Source organism: Peromyscus leucopus, chromosome 2 (genome assembly GCF_004664715.2).
Source record: "Peromyscus leucopus breed LL Stock chromosome 2, UCI_PerLeu_2.1, whole genome shotgun sequence".
NCBI lineage: Eukaryota > Metazoa > Chordata > Mammalia > Rodentia > Cricetidae > Peromyscus > Peromyscus leucopus.
This window is the reverse complement of record NC_051064.1, coordinates 11,512,302-11,535,316: the sequence shown is the minus strand read 5'-3', so window position 1 is coordinate 11,535,316 and position 23,015 is coordinate 11,512,302. Positions and strand designations below refer to the sequence as shown.

Sequence of the window (23,015 nt, the reverse complement as noted above, 5' to 3'; positions counted from 1 at the left end):
CGGCCCTGTGAATGTGTGTGAAAAATATGGCACCACTCCTCATCTGCCATATGGTGCAGTGGACGAGGGAGAGATGCCCTCCTCCATCATCCACCCCTTGCTGCCTGTGGCAGGTGAGAGAGCTGTCCCTGAGATCACAAGAGTGGGAGAGCTGGTCAGGCCCCTCACCAACTGCAGCACATGGGAGAGTGGACCCTGCCCCCCTCGTTTGCCATGTGGTTGCATGGATGAGGGGATGATGAGTGCCCCACCCCCCACCTCCACTTGTCGAATGTAGCAGGTGGGAGAGTTGGTCCTGAACCTCACCAACTGCAGCACTTGGGAGAGTGGTCCCTGCATCTGGCCTGGGCAAAACAGTAGAGCTGGCCCTGGTGGGGTGGGTGTGGGTGAGCCTGCCCTGAGGGCATGAGAGCAGGAGAACTGACCCCCCCCCCACACTCCTGGCTACCTGCATCAGTAGGTGAGCAAGCCCTGGGAATGCTAGAGAGCTCCCCCTACTGGTGTTGATAAAGGAAAACTGTCAGGCTGACCAACCCAGCTACCACCCAAGACCAGAATCAGGGCTATGAGTTGGCCCACCCCAACATCCACCTCATCTATGAACTGTTGGGGCATGTGAAGGAGCTAGACATGCAGACCCAATGTTGCAGGATCTCCATGGCACAGGGCAATAACAGGATATCCAAGAGGAGTCTCAATGAGAACTCAGTAACGAGGGTATAGCAGAAACCAGAGGCCTCAAACCAGACCAATGAGTCATTCATTACAATGAACACTTACAAGTAAAGATGTATGGACTACAGGGTACACTGTGTGACTTACTGTGTCACACTACAGACTTTTTGTTGTTGTTTTGCATGTTTCTTCACTTTTTTGTTTGTTTTGTTTGTTTTTCTTTTAAATTTTATTTTATTTTTTGGGGGGGAGGTTGCAAGGGTAGAGGGCAGATATGATGGGATGGGGAGATGAGTGGGATCAGGATGCACGATGTGAAATCCACAAAGAATCAATAAAAAGCCTAAAACAACAACAAAAACAAGAAATCACTTCACTACTCCATCTTTTCTGCATCTCCATCACTTCTTTATTTGTGATAGCGGCACTGGGAGCTGTGTTGTGTCACACAGGCCTGTGGGTGTCTTCTATGTGCCCAGGCCTCTGATGGCCATTTTAAACTGAAGATTTATGTGGAAATCGACAGAAACTGAGTTTCCCAAGTAAATGGCATTCTGAAAGGGAAGCTTTTGCATAAAAAGAGGAAGTGGAACAGCCAGGAGTGGAAAGTCAAAACCTCTTGTTCCTGTTCCACTCTTTTCCACAAACACTGGCTGTCACTGCAGAAAGCTCAGGGGAGAGGTCCAACTCTCTGAGGAGAGTGGTGACTAATCCTATGCACAGTTCTATCAGTTGTCCATTGAGGGAACTTGAAGTTCTTTGTGCTTCGGTTTCTTTATCTGTGACAGGAGTAACTGGGATATATGCTCACATGAGGTAGAGCCGAAAGTATTTCCAACACTCTTTGACATGCAGAGAATTTATGAAATTGAAACATTGTTGCTCAACAGATTTCCTGAAACATGATGGCTTCTGTGAACACTGGACAATGTGTAGAAACAAGAAGCTGGGTACAGAGTGTGGAACCGGATTTAGATGTAGGCGTGTTGACTTAGATGGATAAGGATAATACAGATGTCAGTGTAATGATCGGTTATTGTGTAGGATTTCTGTTGCTACTGCAAATACTTGAGAGAAAACATTTGAAAATGAACTGACTCTTTAGGTTCCTGGTTCCAGTGGATTCTGTCCACAGTCACTTGGCTCATCTGCAGGACTCATGCCAAAGCAGAGCACCTTACAGTAAGAATATGTGATGCATTGATGTTGCTCATTCCATAATGGCAGAAATAGGAAAGAATGGATGAGAAACCTGCAGAGTCTTCAAAGCCATGTCCAAAGAGGCACACTTTTTCTACTAAGGTCCTATCACTTAAACTTAAGCTATAGCATTGCTACTCTTAGTCCTTATTTCCTTCTTTCATCCTCTGAACACAAGGGGGAAATCCAAGGCATAAGTGGACAGACAGGGTTTGAGACAAATTTGATTTTAGCAAAAGAGAAGTTTGCTTCCTGTATGAGTTTGCAAGTAATGAAGCAGGGAGATGATACTGGGTTATAAAGAAAATGAAGTTGCTGTCCTGTGTGAGTGTTATGTAGTTTAAAGGGGTATTTTATATAACAACAGAGAAAGACATTTAAAAAATGTATCTCTGTATATGCACCATGATTCATACATAAAGAAAAAAAGACATGTATGTACAATCAATATTTGTAGAATTAGGCTCTGTCTTGGTAATAGAGAATGTTATTTGAAGGATTTATTGCCATTTTTAGATAAAAGTATCTCAGGAAAATTCTGAATTTTATCTGTGGATATGTGACATTGATCTTGGTTGTCCACTTGATGGGGCTGAAAATCCAACTTGGAGATTAGTGAAGCCAGTTCTCCGAGGTCTGTTCCAGAGATTATCGACCTGGTAGGCAGCAAATGTGGGACCGCATTTGGCCTTCCTCTCTGAAGAAGTTATTTTGGTTGTTCCTCATAGATTGAGAATCCTGAGGGGTCTGCCCTCACTGCATTTTCTGCATCTTTCTGAGATTAATTTATAGTTAGAAGTCAGGTGGCCAAATGTGGTTAAAAAAAGATTAAAAATGAAGAAATTAGGTCTGGTAGTTGCACTGGTGGTATAACTCAGTGGTGAGTATATATTTAGTCCCTATGGGGCAGTGAATTCAATCCCCAGCTCCAGAAAGGAGGTGAGATATGAAGGAGGTAAGGAGGTAAAAACAGGAAGGAAAGCACAAGTCTCAAGGTGTCTGGCTTAGGTTTAATCTTGCATTTGTATTAATGTGAGTGATGACAAGAAATTCTTACCTTTGCTTCAGTTTCTCCTTGTGGATCAGATCAGGAAGAGCATCTATCACACAGCTGTGGAGAAAATTCACCAAGTTAAAAGCTGGAAGTGCTAAGAGCCTTGTGTGTGTGTGTGTGTGTGTGTGTGTGTGTGTGTGTGTGTGTGTGTGTGTGTGTGTAGGAGGTCTCATTTTGTACTGCTGGAATTGGGTGCTGTGTAAGTAATTGGAATAATGTTATAAGTGAGACCTTGGCCCTCTAGGTGATGTAACAGCCTCATTGTTTCAGAAATTTATATACGATTCTCTGAATATTGTTTTGTTTTTCAACTTGTAATGTTATAAAAACATAAGGAAATTATTGTTGTTTGAAGCATCTGGCAATGGCTTTAGGTGCCTTCCCTCAGGTGAAGGACTCACAGTGAACTCTGGCTCTAGGCTCTCAGGGAAGACATTAATCTTCCTTCCTGCCTAAGCTTGTGTTTACCTGCTTCCCATGATCTGTGAGCAAGGCTGGCTGGACACAGGGAGAGAGGATTATACTCGCTGGACATACACACATGTGAGGCCCAGCAGGAAGGTCAGCAACAGGATACTATGAGGAGTCTGGGTCTGGGAGGCAGGGTCTGGCATCATGGAGATTTAGGGTGTCTGCTGTCTAGTGTCTATGCTGATGAGTGTTGCATAATATTTGTATACTGTGAAGATGTGTCTTTGCCAAGGCATCTTCTGATTGATTTAATAAAGAGCTGAATGGTCAGTAGCAAGGCAGGAAGAGGCTAGGCAGGATTTCTGAGGGGAGAGAGAGAAGGAGAATCTAGGTGTGGGGATTTCTCCAGGAGACTTAGAGTAAGTTGGATATGCCACACTGAGAAAAGGTAAAAGCCTCATGGCAGAATGTAGCTAATAGAAACAGGTTAATATATGTTATAAGAATCAGTTTTTAGTTTAAGTAGTAAGTGCTAGTTGGGGTTAGGCTAAGGCAAAGATTTCATAGTTAATGAGTCTCCATGTTATTATTTGTGGGCTGGTGCTCCAGAAGAAAATAATACTACAATAGGTTGGATTCCATAATCTGCTCTGTGGAGAGAAAAGATGATTTGGCTCCCTCCTCATGGAGTGGCTTTGTTAGAGGGAATCAACACAGGATGTGTGGTTTTGAACCAGAAACTAGGCAGTGAAGTCACCTGGAGGGGAGGGGTTCCTCACGGTGGATTTTCAGAGAGACAAAGATGAGTGTGGCAAGAAGAGGCCTTTCTCTCTGGAGCCTACCTTAGTCCTACATGGTTCTTCATTACATCTTGAGGTCTTGGTCACTCACCACCTGGGATCTAAGCTTAGTAAGATGTGCCTCAAACACTCAGCTCTGAAATCTAAGATGCAGTAGATGTCTGACTTCTTCCATCTCTCTCTTAAGGAGAAATACTCAACTGATTCCAGAATAGTGCTCATGAGGTCAACCTAACGCTGGTATGGAATACTCTCTGATCTTGAAATGATTCCTATTGCAATCTTCTACTGATATAGTAGTAAAGAGTATGAATGCTTTTTTTTATGGAACACTTAGTAGTAAATATGTCTGTACCAAACAAAACATAATTTCCTGATTTCTCTAGAAGAGAAGTTTGGTGAACTTCAATAAACATCTACTTTACTGTGGAGATTTGGAGTTTATTGTTTATACTGAACGAGGGGAATAAGGCAGACACTTTCTTAGGGCATGGAAGACACCATCACATTGATGCCCACCTCTGTTGAACACTGAAAGCACTTATTCATCTCCCTTGTGTACAAGAGGAACTGGAGAGAGAGAGGAAAGATAAATGAATATTCTGACCCACAAAGAGTGTGAGCCAAGGCTTAGCCCAAGGTCAGCCACCTGCTCAGACTTTATTTTTCCTTTCTTAATTAGGGATCAGATATTTCTTGTTGAACTTCAGTGAGACTTAAATGAGATAATGGGTATAAAATGCCTGAAAAGGTTTAGGTCATTATTGATACTCATGGTGTCAGGGAAAGACAGGAAAAACAAATACTGTTTTTGAAGGGACCTTACCTCATGGGACTAGTTGCTTACAAGTGGCCTTCTGCCACTCTCTGAACCTCCTGTGTCCAAGCTTATGTGTCATCCCTGGACTGCCTCTTACTTCTGAGATCAATTGCCTCCAGTGAGATTCTATGTCCTTTACTCCTCACAGATCATGTGAAGTGGCAGCCATTCACCCAAGGCCCTTGGTTGTTGCATAGTTTACACTTGGTAGCATCACTTGAGAGTAATGCATGCATTTGGGATAAAGTACAGTGATCATAGGTGTACATGATTTTCCGAGTATGGTTGTCTGTGCTTGTCTTGGCTTTTGTTGCAGAGTGAGGATAGAAAGAGGCTTTACTTCTGTCCGGGTTTGACCACGTTGGAATCTGAACCCCAGTTTTGGTGTGTTTGAAATTCCCCATCCATATTGATGTGCCTGAAACTATTCAGTTATAGATGGGATGTTTCTTTTCTTACAGAACCCCAGATTTAAATTTTTGTTTGAGATTTTATTTTTATTTTATGTGCATGAGTGTCTTAACTGTGTACCATATGCATACAATTCTCAAAGAGGCCAGAAGATAACTGTGACTCTCATGAGATTAGAGTTACAGACAGATTTGCGCTGCCATTTGGGTACCAATATTTGAACCTTGGTCCTCTGGTAGAATATCACCTGCCAAGCCATTTCTCTACCCCTCAAATCCAAGATTTTTAGTTGCCAATCTTGAGGAAGAAACTATTTTAACAGATTTTTATCTTCAAAAATCTTCTAGATCCCAAATTACCTAGAAGAAGGTAACCAGCCTATACCACGGAGCTCACTGTGTCTGTCTCCATCTGTTTTTCCTTCAAGGGAAAACGCAACACTTATGGTCAGCTTCCTCCAACCTCCACACTGGGAAGAAAAATTAGAGCCACCAGTGATCTTTACAGGGTTCCAAGATCACCCAGAGACTGAGCGATGGTTATAGTTTGTAGAATACTTATGATGTATTTTTTTTTCATATTACCACAACAAATAAGTAACAAGCCTAAAGGACCAATTACAGCTTTATAATTGTTATAAGGCATATCATAAGGCAAAAGACATTCTAAAAAAAGAGGAAGTGGGAAAGCATACATCAGAAACAGTCACATATGGCAGAAATGTTACAATTTGAAAAAGTTGTGTTTAAAGTGTTAAGTTCTGTAGAAAAGGCTCAATCTACAAAGTGATTGCCTTGAAAGCAAGTTTTGAATTCTTAACCACATCACCTGACCTGAAAGCAGGACATGTCAGTGTACATGCACCTGTAAGAGAAAGAGAAAGGAAGCACTTGTCTATGGAGCATCTGTGGAGGTCAGAGGACAGCTTTTTGGAGATGGTTCTCTCCTTTTACCATGTCAATTCTGAAAAGCAAACCCAAGTTATTAATATTTGTGGTAAGTGGCTGAAGCTGCTGGGATTTTTGCTGGACCCAACATTCTGTTTATATGCCTATTTGCCTACTAAACTGCAACATTAGTTGGACCAAGTCTGCCCATCTAAAAAGACTCTGGAGAAAGAGGAAAAGCATATTCAGGCTGTTTCAGGAAAGATGATGGCACATACAGAAGTTATTTTTTTTTATTGTGTAATATATGACATTTCTTTATTCATTCAACCATTAAGAAGCATTTAGGCAATTTCCAATTTCTGTCTATTATGAATAGAACAGCAATGAACATAGTTGAGCACGTGTCTCTGTAGTAGAATGAAGTGACCTTTGCGTATATGACTAACAGTAGTATCTCTGTATCTTAGAGTAGATATATACCCAGCTTCCTGAAGAACCACAGCATTGAATTCCATAGTGGCTGTACAAGTTTGATTGCCTACCAGCAGTGGATGAGTGCTCCCTTTATTCCATATCTTTGCTAGCACAAACTGTTATTTATTTGTCTTGGACATTCTGAATGGTATAAAATGAAATCTCAAAGTAGTTTTGATTTGCATTTCTCTGATGACTAAGGATATTTATTTAGCATGTATTTAAGGGTTTCTCAGCCATTTGTTTCCTGTCTTGATAATTCTGTTTAAACCTGTATACAATTTTTATTTGGATGATTAGTTTTCTTGATTTCAGTTATTTAGTTCTTGATATATTTTAGAAATTAGCCCTCTATTAGATGTGTAGTTGGCAACAATCTGTCCCATTTTGTAGCCTGCCTCTTAGTCTGAATGATTTTGTCCTTTGTCATATAGAAGTTTTCCAGTTTCATGAGGTCTTATTTATTAATTGTTGATCTTAGTGCCGATGATAATGGTGTTCTGTTCTGCAGATGAATTTCTAAGTGGTCTGAAATGTGGTAATATTTTCTTTTTTTTAAATTTTATGTATTTTATTTTACAATACCATTCAGTTCTACATATCAGCCACAGGTTCCCCTATTCTCCCCCCTCCCACCCCCTCCCCTTATCCCCAGCACACCCCCATTCCCATCTCCTTCAGGGCAAATCCTCCCTGAGGACTGCGATCAACCTGGTAGACTCAGTCCAGGCAGGTCCAGTCCCTTCCTCCCAGACTGAGCCAAGTGTCCCTGCATAAGCTCCAGGTTTCAAACAGCCAACACATGCAATGAGCACAGGACTTGGTCCCACTGCCTAGTTGCCTCCCAAACTGATCAAGCCAATCAACTGTCTCACCTATTCAGAGGGCCTGATCTAGCTGGGGGCCCCTCAGCCTTTGGTTCATAGTTCATGTGTTTCCATTCATTTGGCTATTTTTTTTCAATAATTGAGTAAAACTGAAATTTATTATAAGCCACAGTCGTCCTAGGGACCTCCATGCTATATATATAGCCTCTATGGTTCTATGGGTTGTGGTCTGATTGTTGTTTATTTTATATCTAAAATCCACCTATGAGTGAGTACATACCATGACTGTCTTTCTGGGTTTGGGTTACCTCACTCAGGATGGTTTTTTCTAGTTCCATCCATTTGCCTGCAAATTTTATGCTTTCATTGTTTTTCTCTGCTGAGTAGTACTCCATTGTGCATATGTACCACATTTTTTTCATCCATTCTTCTGTTGATGGGCATCTAGGTTGTTTCCAGGTTCTGGCTATTACAAATAGTGCTGCTATGAACATAGCCGAGCATGTATCTTTATGGTATGAATCAGCATTCCTTGGGTATATGCCCAAGAGTGGGATGGCTGGGTCTTGAGGTAGTTCGATTCCTAATTTTCTGAGAAACCGCCATACTGATTTCCACAGTGGTTTTACAAGTTTACATTCCCACCAACAGTGGAGGAGTGTTCCCTTTGCTCCACATCCTCTCCAACATTGGTTGTCATTGGTGTTTTTGATCATAGCCATTCTGACAGGTGTAAGGTGGTATCTCAGAGTCGTTTTGATTTGCATTTCTCTGATGATTAAGGATGTTGAGCATTTCTTTAAATGTCTTTCAGCCATTTGTAGTTCTTGTTTTGTGAATTCTCTGTTTAGCTCTTTAGCCCATTTTTTAATTGGACTGTTCAGTATTTTGATGTCTAGTTTCTTGAGTTCTTTATATACTGTGGAGATCAATCCTCTGTCAGATGTGGGGTTGGTGAAGATCTTTTCCCATTCTGTTGGCTCTCTTTTTGTCTTATTGACTGTGTCTTTTGCCATGCAAAAGCTTCTCAATTTTGAGAGGTCCCATTTATTAATTGTTGTGGTCAGGGTCTGTGCTGTTGGTGTTTTATTTAGGAAATGGTCTCCGGTGCCAATGCGTTCAAGAGTGCTTCCTACTTTCTTTTCTATTAAGTTTAGTGTAACTGGATTTATGTTTAGGTCTTTGATCCACTTGGACTTGAGTTTTGTGCATGGTGACAGATATGGATCTATTTGTAATCTTTTACATATTGACATCCAGTTATGCCAGCACCATTTGTTGAAGATACTTTCTTTTTTCCATTGTATAGTTTTGGCTCCTTTGTCAAAAACCAGGTGTTCATATGTGCGTGGATTAATGTCAGGGTCTTCAATTCGATTCCATTGGTCTGTATGTCGGTTTTTATACCAGTACCAAGCTGTTTTTATTACTATAGCTCTATAGTAGAGTTTGAGGTCAGGGATGGTGATGCCTCCAAAGGTTGCTTTATCGTATAGGATTCTTTTAGCTATCCTGGGTCTTTTGTTTTTCCATATGAAGTTGAGTATTTTTCTTTCCAAGTCTGTGAAGAATCAGAAGTTATTTTTATTATTTATATTTCTTGCTTCTTTCATCTGCACTATTTACAACTTTTGGACTCTTGATTACTCTAACTTTGGATATACTATTCCTGTTTTGTGTCACATATCAATGCTATGTCAAGGACAGAAGGATAAAAAGAAAGAAAGAGAGAAAGAAAAGAGCAGACCCACATCATGATGTCTTGTAGATTTGATATGATCCACATATTTCTTTCTTTACACCTTTGTGGACCACATTTTTTGCAAAGACATCATTCTTGTATGCTCATCCTCATAGCTCTACTGTAACTGGTTGAGAACAAACTTTGGTTTGGGTCCTCATTGGCTCCACAAACCAGGATTCATTAGTCATCTCTGTGTGTAACCTAACATTGTTGTGACAATCTGATGAATACTTCTATGTTCACAAACTTGAAAAGATTCAACACTGTATCAAAAATGTCTTCAAGGGAATAGATTTGACTGAAACGCTCTGTATTCAGCTCCTGAACTCAAAGGAATTCATCATTCATTCTTTGGGGACCAATCCTCTCCATGATTCTTTTGTTTGCTTTTGGACACTCTTTTCTTAATAAATTTATTACTTTTATTATTATATACAAATTCTGTGCTTTTATTTCTCATGGAATCTAATTCTTCAAAACCAGCTGCCACCAGAAACAAAGAAGGAGACTTGTGAACATGACTAAGGGAAACATCAGTTCAATCCTGGACTTTCTGCATAAGAAATATCATTGATTCCTTGCTTGCTCCATGCTCCTTGTCATGTAGGCTATCCTGAACCAAGTCACATGGTGTAATGCTTCCTGCCAATATCTGAAAACATAAAAGTCAGGTAGCTCTTTTTTGGGGGATTTCTCTGAGGAGGCTCTTCCAGTCTGTTCTCCCTGCTGCCATCCTTCCCACAGAGGTTATCTCATTCCCCCAAGTTCTCTTGTTCAGAATGAAGCTCTCTTCCAGGTGCAAAAAGAAAGCCTCATCTTTCTTTTTAAGACAGTGGTACTGTTTTGGAAATTTATCATTTATATCTCTATCCCTGCTACCCCCCTCTGTGTGTGTGTGTGTGTGTGTGTGTGTGTGTGTGTGTGTGTGTGTGTCTATCATTTAATTATCATCTACCTATATTTCAGTTTCAGTCTCCTCCCTTCTACCTTAACGTAATAACACAGCTTCATGGTTCTTTCTCCTAATGAACCTTACGCCTGATAGGTAATTATAACTCTGCTTTCTTTCCTGAACCAACCATGATTTCTTATTTGCATATATTTAATACTGGGGTGAGGAATGAACATTTGATAGAGTGAAATTTTATAAAGACATGAGGGAAAGGAGAGAGTGAGCTCTGCAGACACAATGGGAAAAAGCAGAAAAGTAACTCTGCTTCATTCAATTTCTCTAAGTATCCTGCTCTCTGAAATGCAAGCTTGTTGAGGCATTGTTGTTACAGTGGCAACACTGTAAGTGGATATGTCTGGAGTGAAGGCTCAGAAGCGATGAGCCTTGGGAAAGCTATGGATATAATGCTGTGGTGTGTGTGGGTTGAGTTGGCCTGGAATAGATTGTTAGGTCTGTGTTCTTCAGTTTAAACTGTTGATAGCCTGAAATTGTCCACAATGAAGAGTATTTACATGACAGAGCAATGTAATCTTTACAAATCAACACTGATTCTCCATAGGCTCAAAATTTGAAGTTACCATGTCAAGGGTGGACACAAATATTTTAAAATCATCACTGTATGTGGAAGAGAGCTGAAAGAGAAATGAAAATGATTCAAATTCTCTGAGCTCTCCCAATATTTTCACCATGATCAACAAAACTGGCAACACTTAGGGTAACCACATAACTCATGTACTCATCACTTTGGAGCTTGGGTAGATTTTAATGGAGGAGTCTAAGGTACTTGTATAGAGAGCAAGTCAGGGTTCAGAGCTGCTTTCTAGAGTTCCTGCCTCATACAACTAATGCAGACCCAACTCTGAGGCATTATGGCCCATGAAGAGGGGCAACAGTGAATGCTAGGCCAGCCACTGTTCTGAAGGAGGAGGAGCAGTTAAAAACAGAGTCTACAAAATCTTCTCATCAGCTGCTTCTTCCAGGCTGAAACCTTCCAAGTGGCACTATTTCATATAGAAGCTGAGAGTGTCCAAGGGCAGTGGAGGAGACTGATAGATAACTGGAATCCTGTCCTATGCAACACTCCTCTCATCAGTTTCAAATCGTCTTCCGGAAGTTAAGTTTCTGGTGCTGACTTCTCTGAGTATTCATGTTCTGAGTGGAGGAGAAGACCATGTCAGACCATTGTGACACAGCCTCCTCCAAGAGTCAGGATTCAGATCCATGTGTTTTCTTTATGCTCACAGCAGTGTCTCAAATGGAAAGAGTCCTTAGAGAAGCCACCTGAAACCTCTAAAGATTGTTCCCTTAAAGTTTACTAAGGTGAAGTTGGCTTCAAAGGCAAGCCACCATGCCAATATCACTCACACCACCCCTTGTCCTGTGTCCTTTTGCTTCTCCAGGTCTGGTAATTCTCCTGATGCTTGGTATCACACTCATCTCCCTGGATTTGGGGAACCTCTCAGTAGTTCCATTTTGACTCTTGAGGATCTCTAGAGTCATTTTGATTTGCATTTCCTTGACTACTAAGGATGTTTAGCCTTTCCTTAAATGTCTTTCTGCCATTTGAGATTCTTCTCTTGAGAATTCTCTGTTTAGCTCTGTAGCCCATTTTCAAATTGGATTGTTTGGTATTTATATGAGTAGTTTAATGAGTTCTTTTAAATTTCAGAGATCAGCCCTCTGTCAGAAGTGGGGTTGGTAAAGACCTTTTCCCATTATGTAGACTGCCATTTTGTCTTATTGATCATGTCCTTTGCCTTACAGAAGCTTCTCAGTTTCATAAGATCCCATTTATTAATGTTACTTTCAGTGTCTGTGCTACTGGTATTATATTTAAGAAGTGGTCTCCTGTGCCAATGCGTTCAAGGATACTTCCTACTTCCTCTTCCATCAGGTTCAGTGTAGCTGGATTTATGTTGAGGTCTTTGATCCACTTGGACTTGAGTTTTGTGCATGGTGACAGATATGGATCTATTTGTAATCTTCTACATGTTGACATCCAGTTATGCCAGCACCATTTGTTGATGATGCTTTCTTTTTCCCATGGTAGAGTTTTGGCTTCTTTATCAAAAATCAGGTATTCATAGGTGTGTGAATTAATATCAAGGTTTTGCATTCGATTCCATTCGATTCCATTGGTCCACATGTCAGTTTTTTATGCCTACACCAAGTTGCTTTCATTACTGTAGCCCTATAGTCAAGCTTGAAGTCAGGAATTGTAATGCCTCTGGAGGTTGCTTTATTGTACAGGATTGTTTTAGATATCCTGGATTTTTTGTTTTTCCATATGAAGAGCAAATGTTTGACTTCTTCCTTCCTAATTTGTATCCCCTTGATCTCCTTTTGTTGTCTTATTGCTCTAGCTAGAACTTCAAGTATTATATTGAATAGATATGTGGAGAGTGGGAAGCCTTGTCTTATTCATTATTTTTGTGGAATTGCTTTGTTTCTCTCTATTTAATTTGATGTTGGTTGTCAGCTTGGTGTAAATTGCCCTTGTTATGTTTAGATATGTTCCTTGCATTCCTGATCTCTCAAAGTCCTTTATCATGAAGGGATGTTGGATTTTTGTCAAAGGATTTTTCAGCATCTGATGAAATGATTATGTGTTTTTTTTTTTTCTTTCAATGTGGTGTATCACATTGACAGATTTTTATATGTTGAGCCATCCATGCATTTCTGGGATGAAGCCTACTTATTCATGGTACCTGATTTTTTGATGTGTTCTTGGATTCATTTTGCCAGTATTTTATTGAGTATTTTTGCATCAATGTTCATGAGGGAGATTAGTCTATAATTCTTTTTCTTGTTGCACCTTTGTGTGGTTTGGGTATCAGGGTAATAGTAGCCAATAGAAAGAGTTTGGCAAAGTTCCTTCAGTTTCTATTGTGCAGAACAATTTGAAGAGTATTAATGTTAGCTCTTCTTGGATATTCTCTTAGAACTGTGCACTGAAACCATTTGGCCCTGGGATATTTTTTTTTTTGTTTATTTTTTTGTTTTTGTTTTTTGTTTTTTTTGGTTTGGAGACTTTTAGTGACAATTTCTATTTCCTTAGGGATTATAGGTCTATTTAAATTGTTTATCTGGTCTTGACTTAACTTTGGAATGTGGTACCTATCCAGAAAATTGTCCATTTATTTTAGATTTTCCAATTTTGTAGAGTACAGGTTTTTTAAGTATGACCCGAAGATTCTCTGGATTTCCTTGTTGTCTGTTGTTATAGTTCCCTTTTCATTTCTGATTTTGTTAATTTGGATGTTCTCTCTGCCTTTTGGTTAGTTAGGGTAGGGTTTGTCTATCTTGTTGATTTTCTCAAAGAACCAACTCTATTTAATTGATTCTTTGTATTGTTCTCTTTGTTTCTATTTTGTTGATTTCAACTCTCAATTTGATAATTTCCTGGCATCTATTCCTCCTGGGTGAGTTTGTTTCTTTTTGTCCTAGAGTTTTCAGGTGTGCTGTTAAGTCACTAGTGTGAGATTTCTCCAACTTCTTTAGGTGGGCATTTAGTGTTGTGAATTTTCTTTTTAGCACTGCTTCATAGTGTCTCATAAGTTTGGGAAAGTTGTACATTTACTTCCATTGAATTCTAGGAAGTCTTTAATTTCTTTTTTTATTTCTTCCTTGATCCATTGGTGATTCAGTTGAGCATTATTCAGTTTCTATGAGATTGTAGGCTCTCTGTAGTTTATGTTGATGTTTAATTCTAACTTTAAGGCATTGTGGTCTGATAGAATACAGGAAGTTATTTCAATTTTTTTGTATCTTTTTAGGTTACTGGAGGTTCCTTGTTTGTATATCCTGCATTTGGTGTAAACAGCTAGGATGCAAGAATGTAAAACATCTGTGGTGTCTTCTACCCTCCAGGGTTCTCACACTGTGCTCTAAGCCTGTATTTAAGGCCTCCACCCTCCTTCAATAAATGGCATTCAGCATTCGGCTGAGTCCAATGACCTGCTGTTTTGTCTCTGTTTTTAATCCTCAGTCCCTCACTCTGATGTGGTGAACAGATAGTAACGCAGGTGTTACTGCTACAGGAAATTATATTTGTCACTAGAAGTAATAGAATTAAAGTGGGAGGGAAAGATAGTTGAGAGTTTCCTGGGCTTGGGAGTAGGCATAATCACAATGGCATGCAAACTCTGTTCTGCATGAGAAACATCTGTCCAGAATGTAGTTTCCACCCACATGACACTAATAAACAAGTCCACTCTGAATAGGTGATCACAGTAGAGGAGTTAGTAGGCTTCATGCTTGAGAGTAAATAGAAAAGTAGTACAACCCAGACTTACTTCACTGTGACTATGTCTGCTTCAACTTCAAATATATACAAATTAGTAAAATAAAAATGTACTGGTTCTGTGTCAACCTAATTGATATAAGTGTCCATTGTCCCACAAAGATTTGTAGCTTCCTAACAAATATTACAGGACAAGTGTGAGACCAAAATGAGCCATCTTAGAAATAAGACCAAAATGCTTTTAACCCCAAAACTAAGGCCTAAGATTTCTCCTTCTAGGAATAGGCCAATAGTTACTGAAACAAGTCAGTCCAGATTCCAGAAACCAGGAAGTGTAAAAGTACAGAGTCACAAGGTAGTCACCAGGTAATGCCTGCCGGACTATGGAATGTCCTCTCCCTGGTTTCCAAGGTTACTGACCACAGAAATGCCCCCACCTGATGGCAGCCAATGAGAAATGGTGGTGGGCAACCACTCCCTTAGAAGTAAGATTAAGCCATGATTTCTAGAAAGCCCCTAGAAGCGAGCCAGTCAGAACTGTACCCGTACTAGTACCCTTAAATGATGTAACCTTGTGATTTTTCCCTTTAAAAACTGAGCTTGCAGACAGGTGGGCACTTCCTCCAGCCTCCACTGCATTGGATGTATTGGACAAAGTTCCTGCCTAGGCTTGTATTGCTTTTGGATATCTGGAATGAAACCTTGCTTTTGCATTCGGGCATGCTCCTCTTTGGTGTTCTCTCTGGGGGTCACGATCTGGGCACAACAAAGAAAGTGCTGCCGGGTGGTGGTGGATCACGCCTTTAATCCCAGCACTCAGGAGGCAGAGGCAGGCATATCTCTGTGAGTTCGAGGCCAGCCTGGTCTACAAAGTGACTTCCAGGAAAGGCACAAACATACACAGAGAAACCCTGTCTCAAAAAACCAAAAAAAAAAAAAAAAAAAAAAGGAAAACAATGTTCAGTGCTGGTGTGTTTAGAAAGGATAGCATTCAGTAATCAACTTAGAAGGTTATCCAATCAATAAACAAGCAAATAACTATAGCAACTGTCAGAGGCCATGGCACCAGCACTCAAAGCTTCTATGATAAATGATATCAAATGGCTAATTCTATATTTTTACAAGATATGTTGGATAACTTTTATATCAACTTGACACAAGCTAGTGTTATCTGGGAAGAAGGAATCTCAAATGAAAAAGTCTCTACAATATTTGCTTGTAGACAAGACTGTATTGCAATTTCTTGATTGATAATTGATGTGATAGGGCCCAGCTCTCTGTGGGCAGTGCCACTCCTGGTTGGTATAAGAAAGCAAGCTGAGCAAATGATGGGTAGCAAGCCAGTAAGCAGCATTTCTCCTTGACCTTTGCTTCAGTTCCTGTAGTTCTGAGCTTTTGCACTGAATATTTGCCATGAGTTCCTTTGAGGATGAACTGTGATATAGAGCTGTAAGTCAAATATACCTTCTCCTTCACAAGTTCCTTTTGCTCATTGCTGTTCATGTAATGACAATTCATTTATGTCTCCACCTTACTCTGTTAAAATCACTTGTCAATTCTAGTGCACCCGAGTTAATAAAATCACATGCTTTGCCTATTGTCCCAGTTTAAATTCTGTTGCTGTGATAAAATAACCCGAGAAAAACAACTTAGCAGAGAAAGGGTTCATTTTATCTCTCTATTCAAATTTACAATCTGTAACAGCAGGGGATTCAAGGTGGCAGGCATTTGAAACAGCTTGTCTTATCACAGTCAAATGCAGAAAGCAAGAATGGATGCATGTCTGCACACCTCAGCCTACTTTCTACAATCTTTTCATACCTTCCAGGACCCAAGTATGGGGTGGTGACCCCCATAGTGGGATGGATCTTCCCATATCAACTAATGTCATCAAGACAGTCTTCCCACAAACATGACCACAGGACAATCTGATCCTGAAAATCTCTCCATATGACTCCTTCATGTGATTCAAGATTGTGTTACATTTACAATGAAAACCCTCTGGTTTCACTTATAATGCACACAAAGCATCTGAGCCTCTTCATTAATTAGTTTCTTTTTTTTTCATTCAAGGATAAAATAGATGACCACCAAAATTTTAGAAAGCTTGACAAGTAGAATTGTTTCTTTTAGAATGGCAATCTACCTTTAATGAAAACTATATCTCACAGAGGAAAATCTATGTGTACAGATTTCTTCCAATCTCTCACTAGAAGTATCCTCATTTATCCAACTTTCATCCAGAGATCCAGCAGCAAACCTGGCCATCACTTGATTATCACTGGGAGACCTCCTCATTTCATCCTTAAAATTGTTTTGCTGATGTATTTGATCACATCATCAGTGAATGGTGCTGTGGAATGGTCTGTATGTCAAATATGTGCTCTGATTGGTCAATAAATAAAACACTGATTGGTCAGTGACCAGGCAGGAAGTATAGGCTGGACTAACAGAGAGAAGAATTGAGAGAACAGGAAGTGTGGGGGGGAGACACTGCCAGCCGCCGCCATGACAAGCAGCATGTGAAGAGCCCAGTAAGCCACGAGCCACGTGGCAAGGTATAGATTTATAGAAATGGACTAGTTTAAGATGTAAGAACAGTTAGCAAAAAGCCTGCTACGGCCATACAGTTTGTAGGCAATATAAGTCTCTGTGTTTACTTGCTTGGGTCTGAGCGGCTGTGGGACTGGCAAGTGACAGTCCTGACTGTGGTCAAGGCAGGAAAACTCTAGCTACAGAATGGAACTAAGATATTCTTATTTCCAGACACATAGCAAATTCACAGATGTGTTGCTTCTTTGTTGCCCAAATTTATATATTGTGTTGTGAGAAAAGTTGGTGACAAAGTGACATTGAGCAGAGATAGAAAAAAAGAGAGAAAATGAACTATTAAAATATATTGGAAGAAGCAGAGGTGTCACTAAATTTAATTGTTTTGACAACATATTCTGGTAGCTAAAATGGAAGCTGATAGATGCTGGTGATTCTGTCCTTGATCCTGTGACTAAAGGTGAGGGACAGAGGAGGTAAACCATGTTCACAGTATAGACACACTGTAGTAGTGAGTAGGTATTGGCTCAGTCTGTGAGAAAGTGAGTGAATTTGACCCAGTCTGTGAGAAAGATTCATGGCTGTGTGTCTGGAGTTGGTTATTTGAGTCTGACCTTGATAAGACTATTTACATTATTGAATGTCTCAAGCACTACAAATCAGCACTTTCTCCTCTTTTCAGACATAAATTTTAAAAATTTCTCATCTTAAGAGTAGTCATGCTCATTTTAAACTCATCATTTTGTGTGGGTAAGTGAAGAAAGAAAAAGCAAAATGACTCAAACTCTGAATTTCACAGCATTTCTATCATGAACAGCAGGGATAAGAAAAAAGGTGACAGAGACTATATTGACTTTAGAAAGCATATTTTAAATTTTTTTTGATGGAGGCTATCTGAAAACGCTTGGTCAAACAGGAAAAAGAGCAATTTTTATTCATAAAATTAGGATGTAGCAAATTAAAGAATATCAGTGAGGTTAGAAGTTTGGTTATAGTGGAATGCAGGAGAAAGGAAGTATACAGTGAGGGCCAACCTGTGTCAATGATTCCAGATCCCCAGATGTACTCAGAAAGGGACTCTTCACATTGTCAACAATTTCCACAATTTTTTCAATTTCAACAATTTCCAGACCTCAGATGAAGACCATGTGATGAGAATAAGTGGTTGACAATCTAGGCTGGCTGAGGCATCTACAGGTCCATTTGATGCTGTGAAGCTCATGTGGGTAAATGACACCCATGGGCCAGCCTGTTTCCTCACAGTATGGATTGGCTGAAGGCACCCTTACCTTGTACCCAATGAGGAGGTACCACCTTGATGAGAATATATTTGATAGAGAAATGGCAGAGAAAGAGATGCAGGACAATCAATGTGCTGTGAAAAGAGGCACATGAAGAATCAAAGGTGATGAGGAACTGGCTGGTGTGGGTTGACTACTTGCTACCTGGGACCAGGGTGACTCAGGGCCCAGACTGCTGCTGAGGATCATGTCTGGGTTCATGGTATTACCAAAGCCAGGGTCTGTGTTGGTAAGTGTGGCCCATGTTGTCACCAAAGGCCACATTCATTTCTGGCTCTAGGCTACAACCTATGGCCATGTTGGTCTCTGGGTCCTGTGCTGCAATCGTGGCCATGCCTATCTGAGTGGCCTGTGCTGCCACACAGGGCCATGGTTGCCCAGGCCCAGGCTGCTGCCAAGAGCCATGTCTGGGTCTGTGGCTGTAGAGCAGCCAGGGTCTAAGTTGATGTCTGTGGTCCTACCATCACCTAAGGCCATGAGATGAGGCCATGTGGGTGTTTGAGGGTAATGCTGCTGCTGGAACCATACTGATCTGGGGGCCCGTGCTTAATATTTTACAGAGTTTTCTTTTGGGAGGGGATGCTGCAGGGGAAAGGGGCAGATATGGAGAGACTGGAAAGTGAGCGGGAATTGGGGCATATGATATGATGAAATTAACATAGAATCAATCAAGATTTATGTTAAAAAAAAAAGAAGAGGTTGAAACTAAAGAGGATGTTTAGGGCAAAAAGACCTCAAAGATACAACTAGTTTTTTCTTTGTCTAGAAGTCCAAAATGGCCTTGGGCCAGAGATAACAAATAAAGTTTGGAGGCTCAGATCCTGATCTCACTTGTAAATGCTTTCAGGGTTATCTTTTCAGGAAGATGTTAGAGTAGGTTAAGGGCCCATTAAAGAAAACTCATGGTTAAGAGAACAGAATCTGTAGATTGGGTGAAGACCTAACATTCTAGGTGGTCAGGTTCAATCACAAGGACAACGGACCCTCTTAAACCACACTAAAGAAATAGGAAGAAAAATTTTTTCTACAGAGGTATGAAGGTGTAGCACACATTTAATTCGAGGACTCAGGAGGCAGAGGCAAGCAGATCTTGAGTTTAAGGTCAACCTCGTCTACTTAGCAATATACAGACTGTCGAAGCTATAAAGTAGACCCTGTGTCAAAAAACAAAACAATATAAAATTTCACCTTAATTCATATACTAAACATTTCCTTCCCAGAATTCTCCCTACACTGAGGCAGGTAAGGCTGAAATTATCTCACCTCACCTTAAGCAAACAAAGAGCTGTGACATGCGAAGTAATGTCCTGACCTAGAGGAGCCTGAAACTGGATCCTCAAGATGACAACTGCTGATATAAGACCCAAGGACAAATCAAGAAATGCCACAGTAGCCATAGAGAGAAAGCCCAACAAACAGCACCCACATAAATACCTCAGCCCTTTGTTTAATAAACGAGATTGTTTACATGACTCCCAAAATTTGTGCCATTGATTCTGTATCTGCTCATCCCCTGCCCTGGGATCAGAGACAGTGGGATCCCAGCTGCAAAGCCATCACCACTGCCCAGTGCAGTGCCTACATGCTATGTTGAGGTTCAGATGGGTCTGTCTACCTCAGTGTGGCCAGATCAGACTAAACAACACTTGCCTTTTCTTTCTGTCTGTCTCTTTCTTTTGGATTTTGGATGCTGGCTGAATCTAAGTATACCTTTCCTGATAATTTAGCCTTCCTTACTTTTTCTCTAAATGCCCCCTTTTCACCATGTGGAAGTTTGTTCACCATGTGTCTGACTTCCACATCTTCTTAAACAGCATGAGTATGTTTTCCCTTTATTCCTTCATTCTCCTCCTCTGTGAAGTTGCTGAGTTGTATACTTTCCTGAACTTGGAATTTTCCCTCAAAACTTGGCAGATTCTTTCACTTGAGTTCATTCTTAAATTATTTTATTAATGAGATTAAGAATCCCAAGAATAGAATCCAATAACAACAGCATCAGAACTGTGAGCTATTAATGCTTATAGGGGAACAAAAGGAAATTCTAAGATGGAGTTGTCCTTATAAGGGAGGCATTCAGAGCAATCTTCCACAGCTTCTCACCAACTTCTTGTAGTCTGAGACCCTATAAGAAAGGTGATATCAGATACTCATTTTCTGATATGGCAGAATGAAGAGAAGAGCTGTGGAGAATCACCTCTCATTCAATAGTTTTTTTCATCATGTACACATTGTACCTTAGTGCTGCAATGTCCCTGGTACTGCTCTCCTCATGTCCTGAGTGGATGTGGTGCCCATGTCACAAGAGTGTCATCTCAGCCTAGTCCCTGAGTCAGTCTTTCTGAGTCTATTCTTTATGATCATGAAGAGACCAAGCAGAAACAGCCCTTATTACAGGTCTTTGGAACTTCTAAAAATTGGTCCATAATGTAGATTGTTGTTTCCCATGAACCCTTGCTCTCCACTTTCTGTGGTGACCTTTAACAGGGGCACTGAGGCAATATCTCACATCCTCCCAGGGCCCATGTGCTTCACTTCCTTTAGGCCTCTTTGGATGTGTTTGTTGATCCTCAACTGAAAGGTTCCTGAAGGACACATATACTTCCTGGGAGCTTGGGATGTCTCAAAGGCTTATAAGAGATTCCTGAGGATCCTCAGCAACATGTTATCACCACAGATGGAAAAAAAAATGTTTCACAAATGCCTTGGCTCTCCTACTGCCTCTTCCCCTTATTTGTTCGTCCAAAGACTGATAACCTCCTGGTGGTTTGAGAAAGAAATATTCTGTATATTCTAGGATATTTGAATGCATGGTTCCCAGTTGATGGTACTGTTTGGAGAGGTTTAGACACTGCAGCCTTTCCAGAGAAAGTGTGTCACAGGAGGTGAGCTTTGGTCTTAAAAAGCCTTGTGACACTTCCAGTTTATTCTCTCTGTTTCATGCTCTCCACAAGGATATGAGCTCTTAGCTCCCTGATCTTTCTTCATGCCTCTCAGGTTTGATGGACTCATATGACTCTGGAACAGTATGGCCAAATAAACCCTTTCTTCTATAAATTGTTTTCATCTTGGTGTGTTGTCACATCAACAGAATAGTAACTAATACACCCTCCATCCCTCCTAACTTACAGTCAGGCCTTCTGCTTCTTGTGCATGTAGATGGCAACAGCACCAATTACCAGTAGCAGTTTGGGTCCAAGGAGCACAGCTACAAGGACCTCAGCAGTATCTGATGTCTTCGGTTCTGGAAATCAAGTGGTAGGAGGAACCATTAGAGAGCATACAAGGAGTTTATCCTCAGGGATCTTTACCTGGCCCATTTATGGAATCCCAAGTATATCAAATCTCCGAGGAGTTTGAATCTGTGCCCTATCCCAGCTTCAATGCTTCAAAGCAGAAGATAGAGCAAAGTGATTTCAAGTTACCCACTGGCTCTGAGATAGGTCAAGAAGGTTCCCTTCTAGAGAGATTGGATAAGATTTTATGCTCAATGCCACATAGCACCTGGTTTTATAAACAAAAATTCTTACAAAGAATCTGAACCTTCAAACTGAACCTTTTGTAATTATTATTGGCTTTTTGAAATTCAGTGAATTGTAGAGTTTGACATGTTTCAGGTCCAGAGCCATCTGGGTCATATTCATATCTTGGGTCATATTCAGCTCTCTTAATACCCATACATTGCCTTCCCCTGTACTTAACATAACAGCTTTGTGACCATTAGGTTAATAATTCAGAGGGTACAAGCAGAAGATTAGTTTTCATTTAGAATGTATTAACTTAGCAGACCACTAGCTTCCACCAACCCTGATGCTTCACATGCCATCTGATAGAATCTGAAACCTCTAGCAGGGTTCTTCTCTGTGTTGTATGCCTTTCATTCCATGTTCCCACAAATGTATTGCAAAAGTGTCTTGACTTATGACTTCCTTTGTTCTATTCCTACAAAAATTCCATAGACGTTCTTCCACAGTGGCCTTTGAGGTGACCTACACCTGTGTTCCTGGGTGATGGCTACCCATATTTTGATCTAGAATGAATTATTGGGGTTTAAGGATTATTATTTCCTCTTCAATGTGGGATCTGATCTGTAGGTTTGGTCACAAAGTTAGTGGGATTCAGAGAAGCTCCTCAATGCTGGTATTTAGGATGATCCCTGAAACATTGTCCGCAGACAAGACAAGTTCAGTCTCTCAATTACCCAGGAATAGCTGTGCAAAGGACATGCACAAGAAGATGATACATTGAGAGGAAGAGTTTAACAGAGTGCCTTGTTTAGATAAAGGATTCCTGAAACAATACAGATTCTTGGGGTAAGGGAGCCTGCTGAAATGGCCAACAGTCTGATCAAGCCACTTGCTGAAAGCATGCAGATGAGGGACAAAAATTCTATAGATGAGTCTATGAGAATAGATGTCAGGGTTTGGTGCCTCAGGCATCACACAGCCCAAGTCCACTCCAGTGTAGATGTCTTCTAAAAATATTCTGTTGTTCAGGAAGTAGTACTAATTTTGAAATTAATCAAAGATTAAAATTTGGTTTTAGGGACAGAAACAGGCAGGTTAGGTTGTGCATTAATTGTAGTGTTTACCTAAGATGTAAGGTTAGGTTGGGTTCCTAAGTTCAGTCCCCAGAAAAACAACAACCAGCCAACCAGTTTTTTAGC

General features: G+C 40.5%; 1 protein-coding gene across 2 annotated transcripts in view; it reads right to left on the bottom strand.

Moving 5' to 3' along the window:
* Positions 1-20,281: 20,281 nt before the first annotated feature.
* The window catches only part of LOC114704109 (signal-regulatory protein beta-1-like), a 30,802-nt gene continuing 28,068 nt past the window's right edge, over positions 20,282-23,015 (bottom strand). For both annotated transcript variants that reach the window (XM_037202372.1, XM_028885161.2), the window contains exons 6-7: positions 21,479-21,593; positions 20,282-20,474 (exon numbers count right to left, since the gene is read on the bottom strand). In XM_037202372.1, coding sequence (XP_037058267.1) covers positions 21,481-21,593 — 113 coding nt within the window. In that variant the 3' untranslated portion in view covers positions 20,282-20,474; positions 21,479-21,480. The remainder of the gene's footprint in view (positions 20,475-21,478; positions 21,594-23,015) is intronic.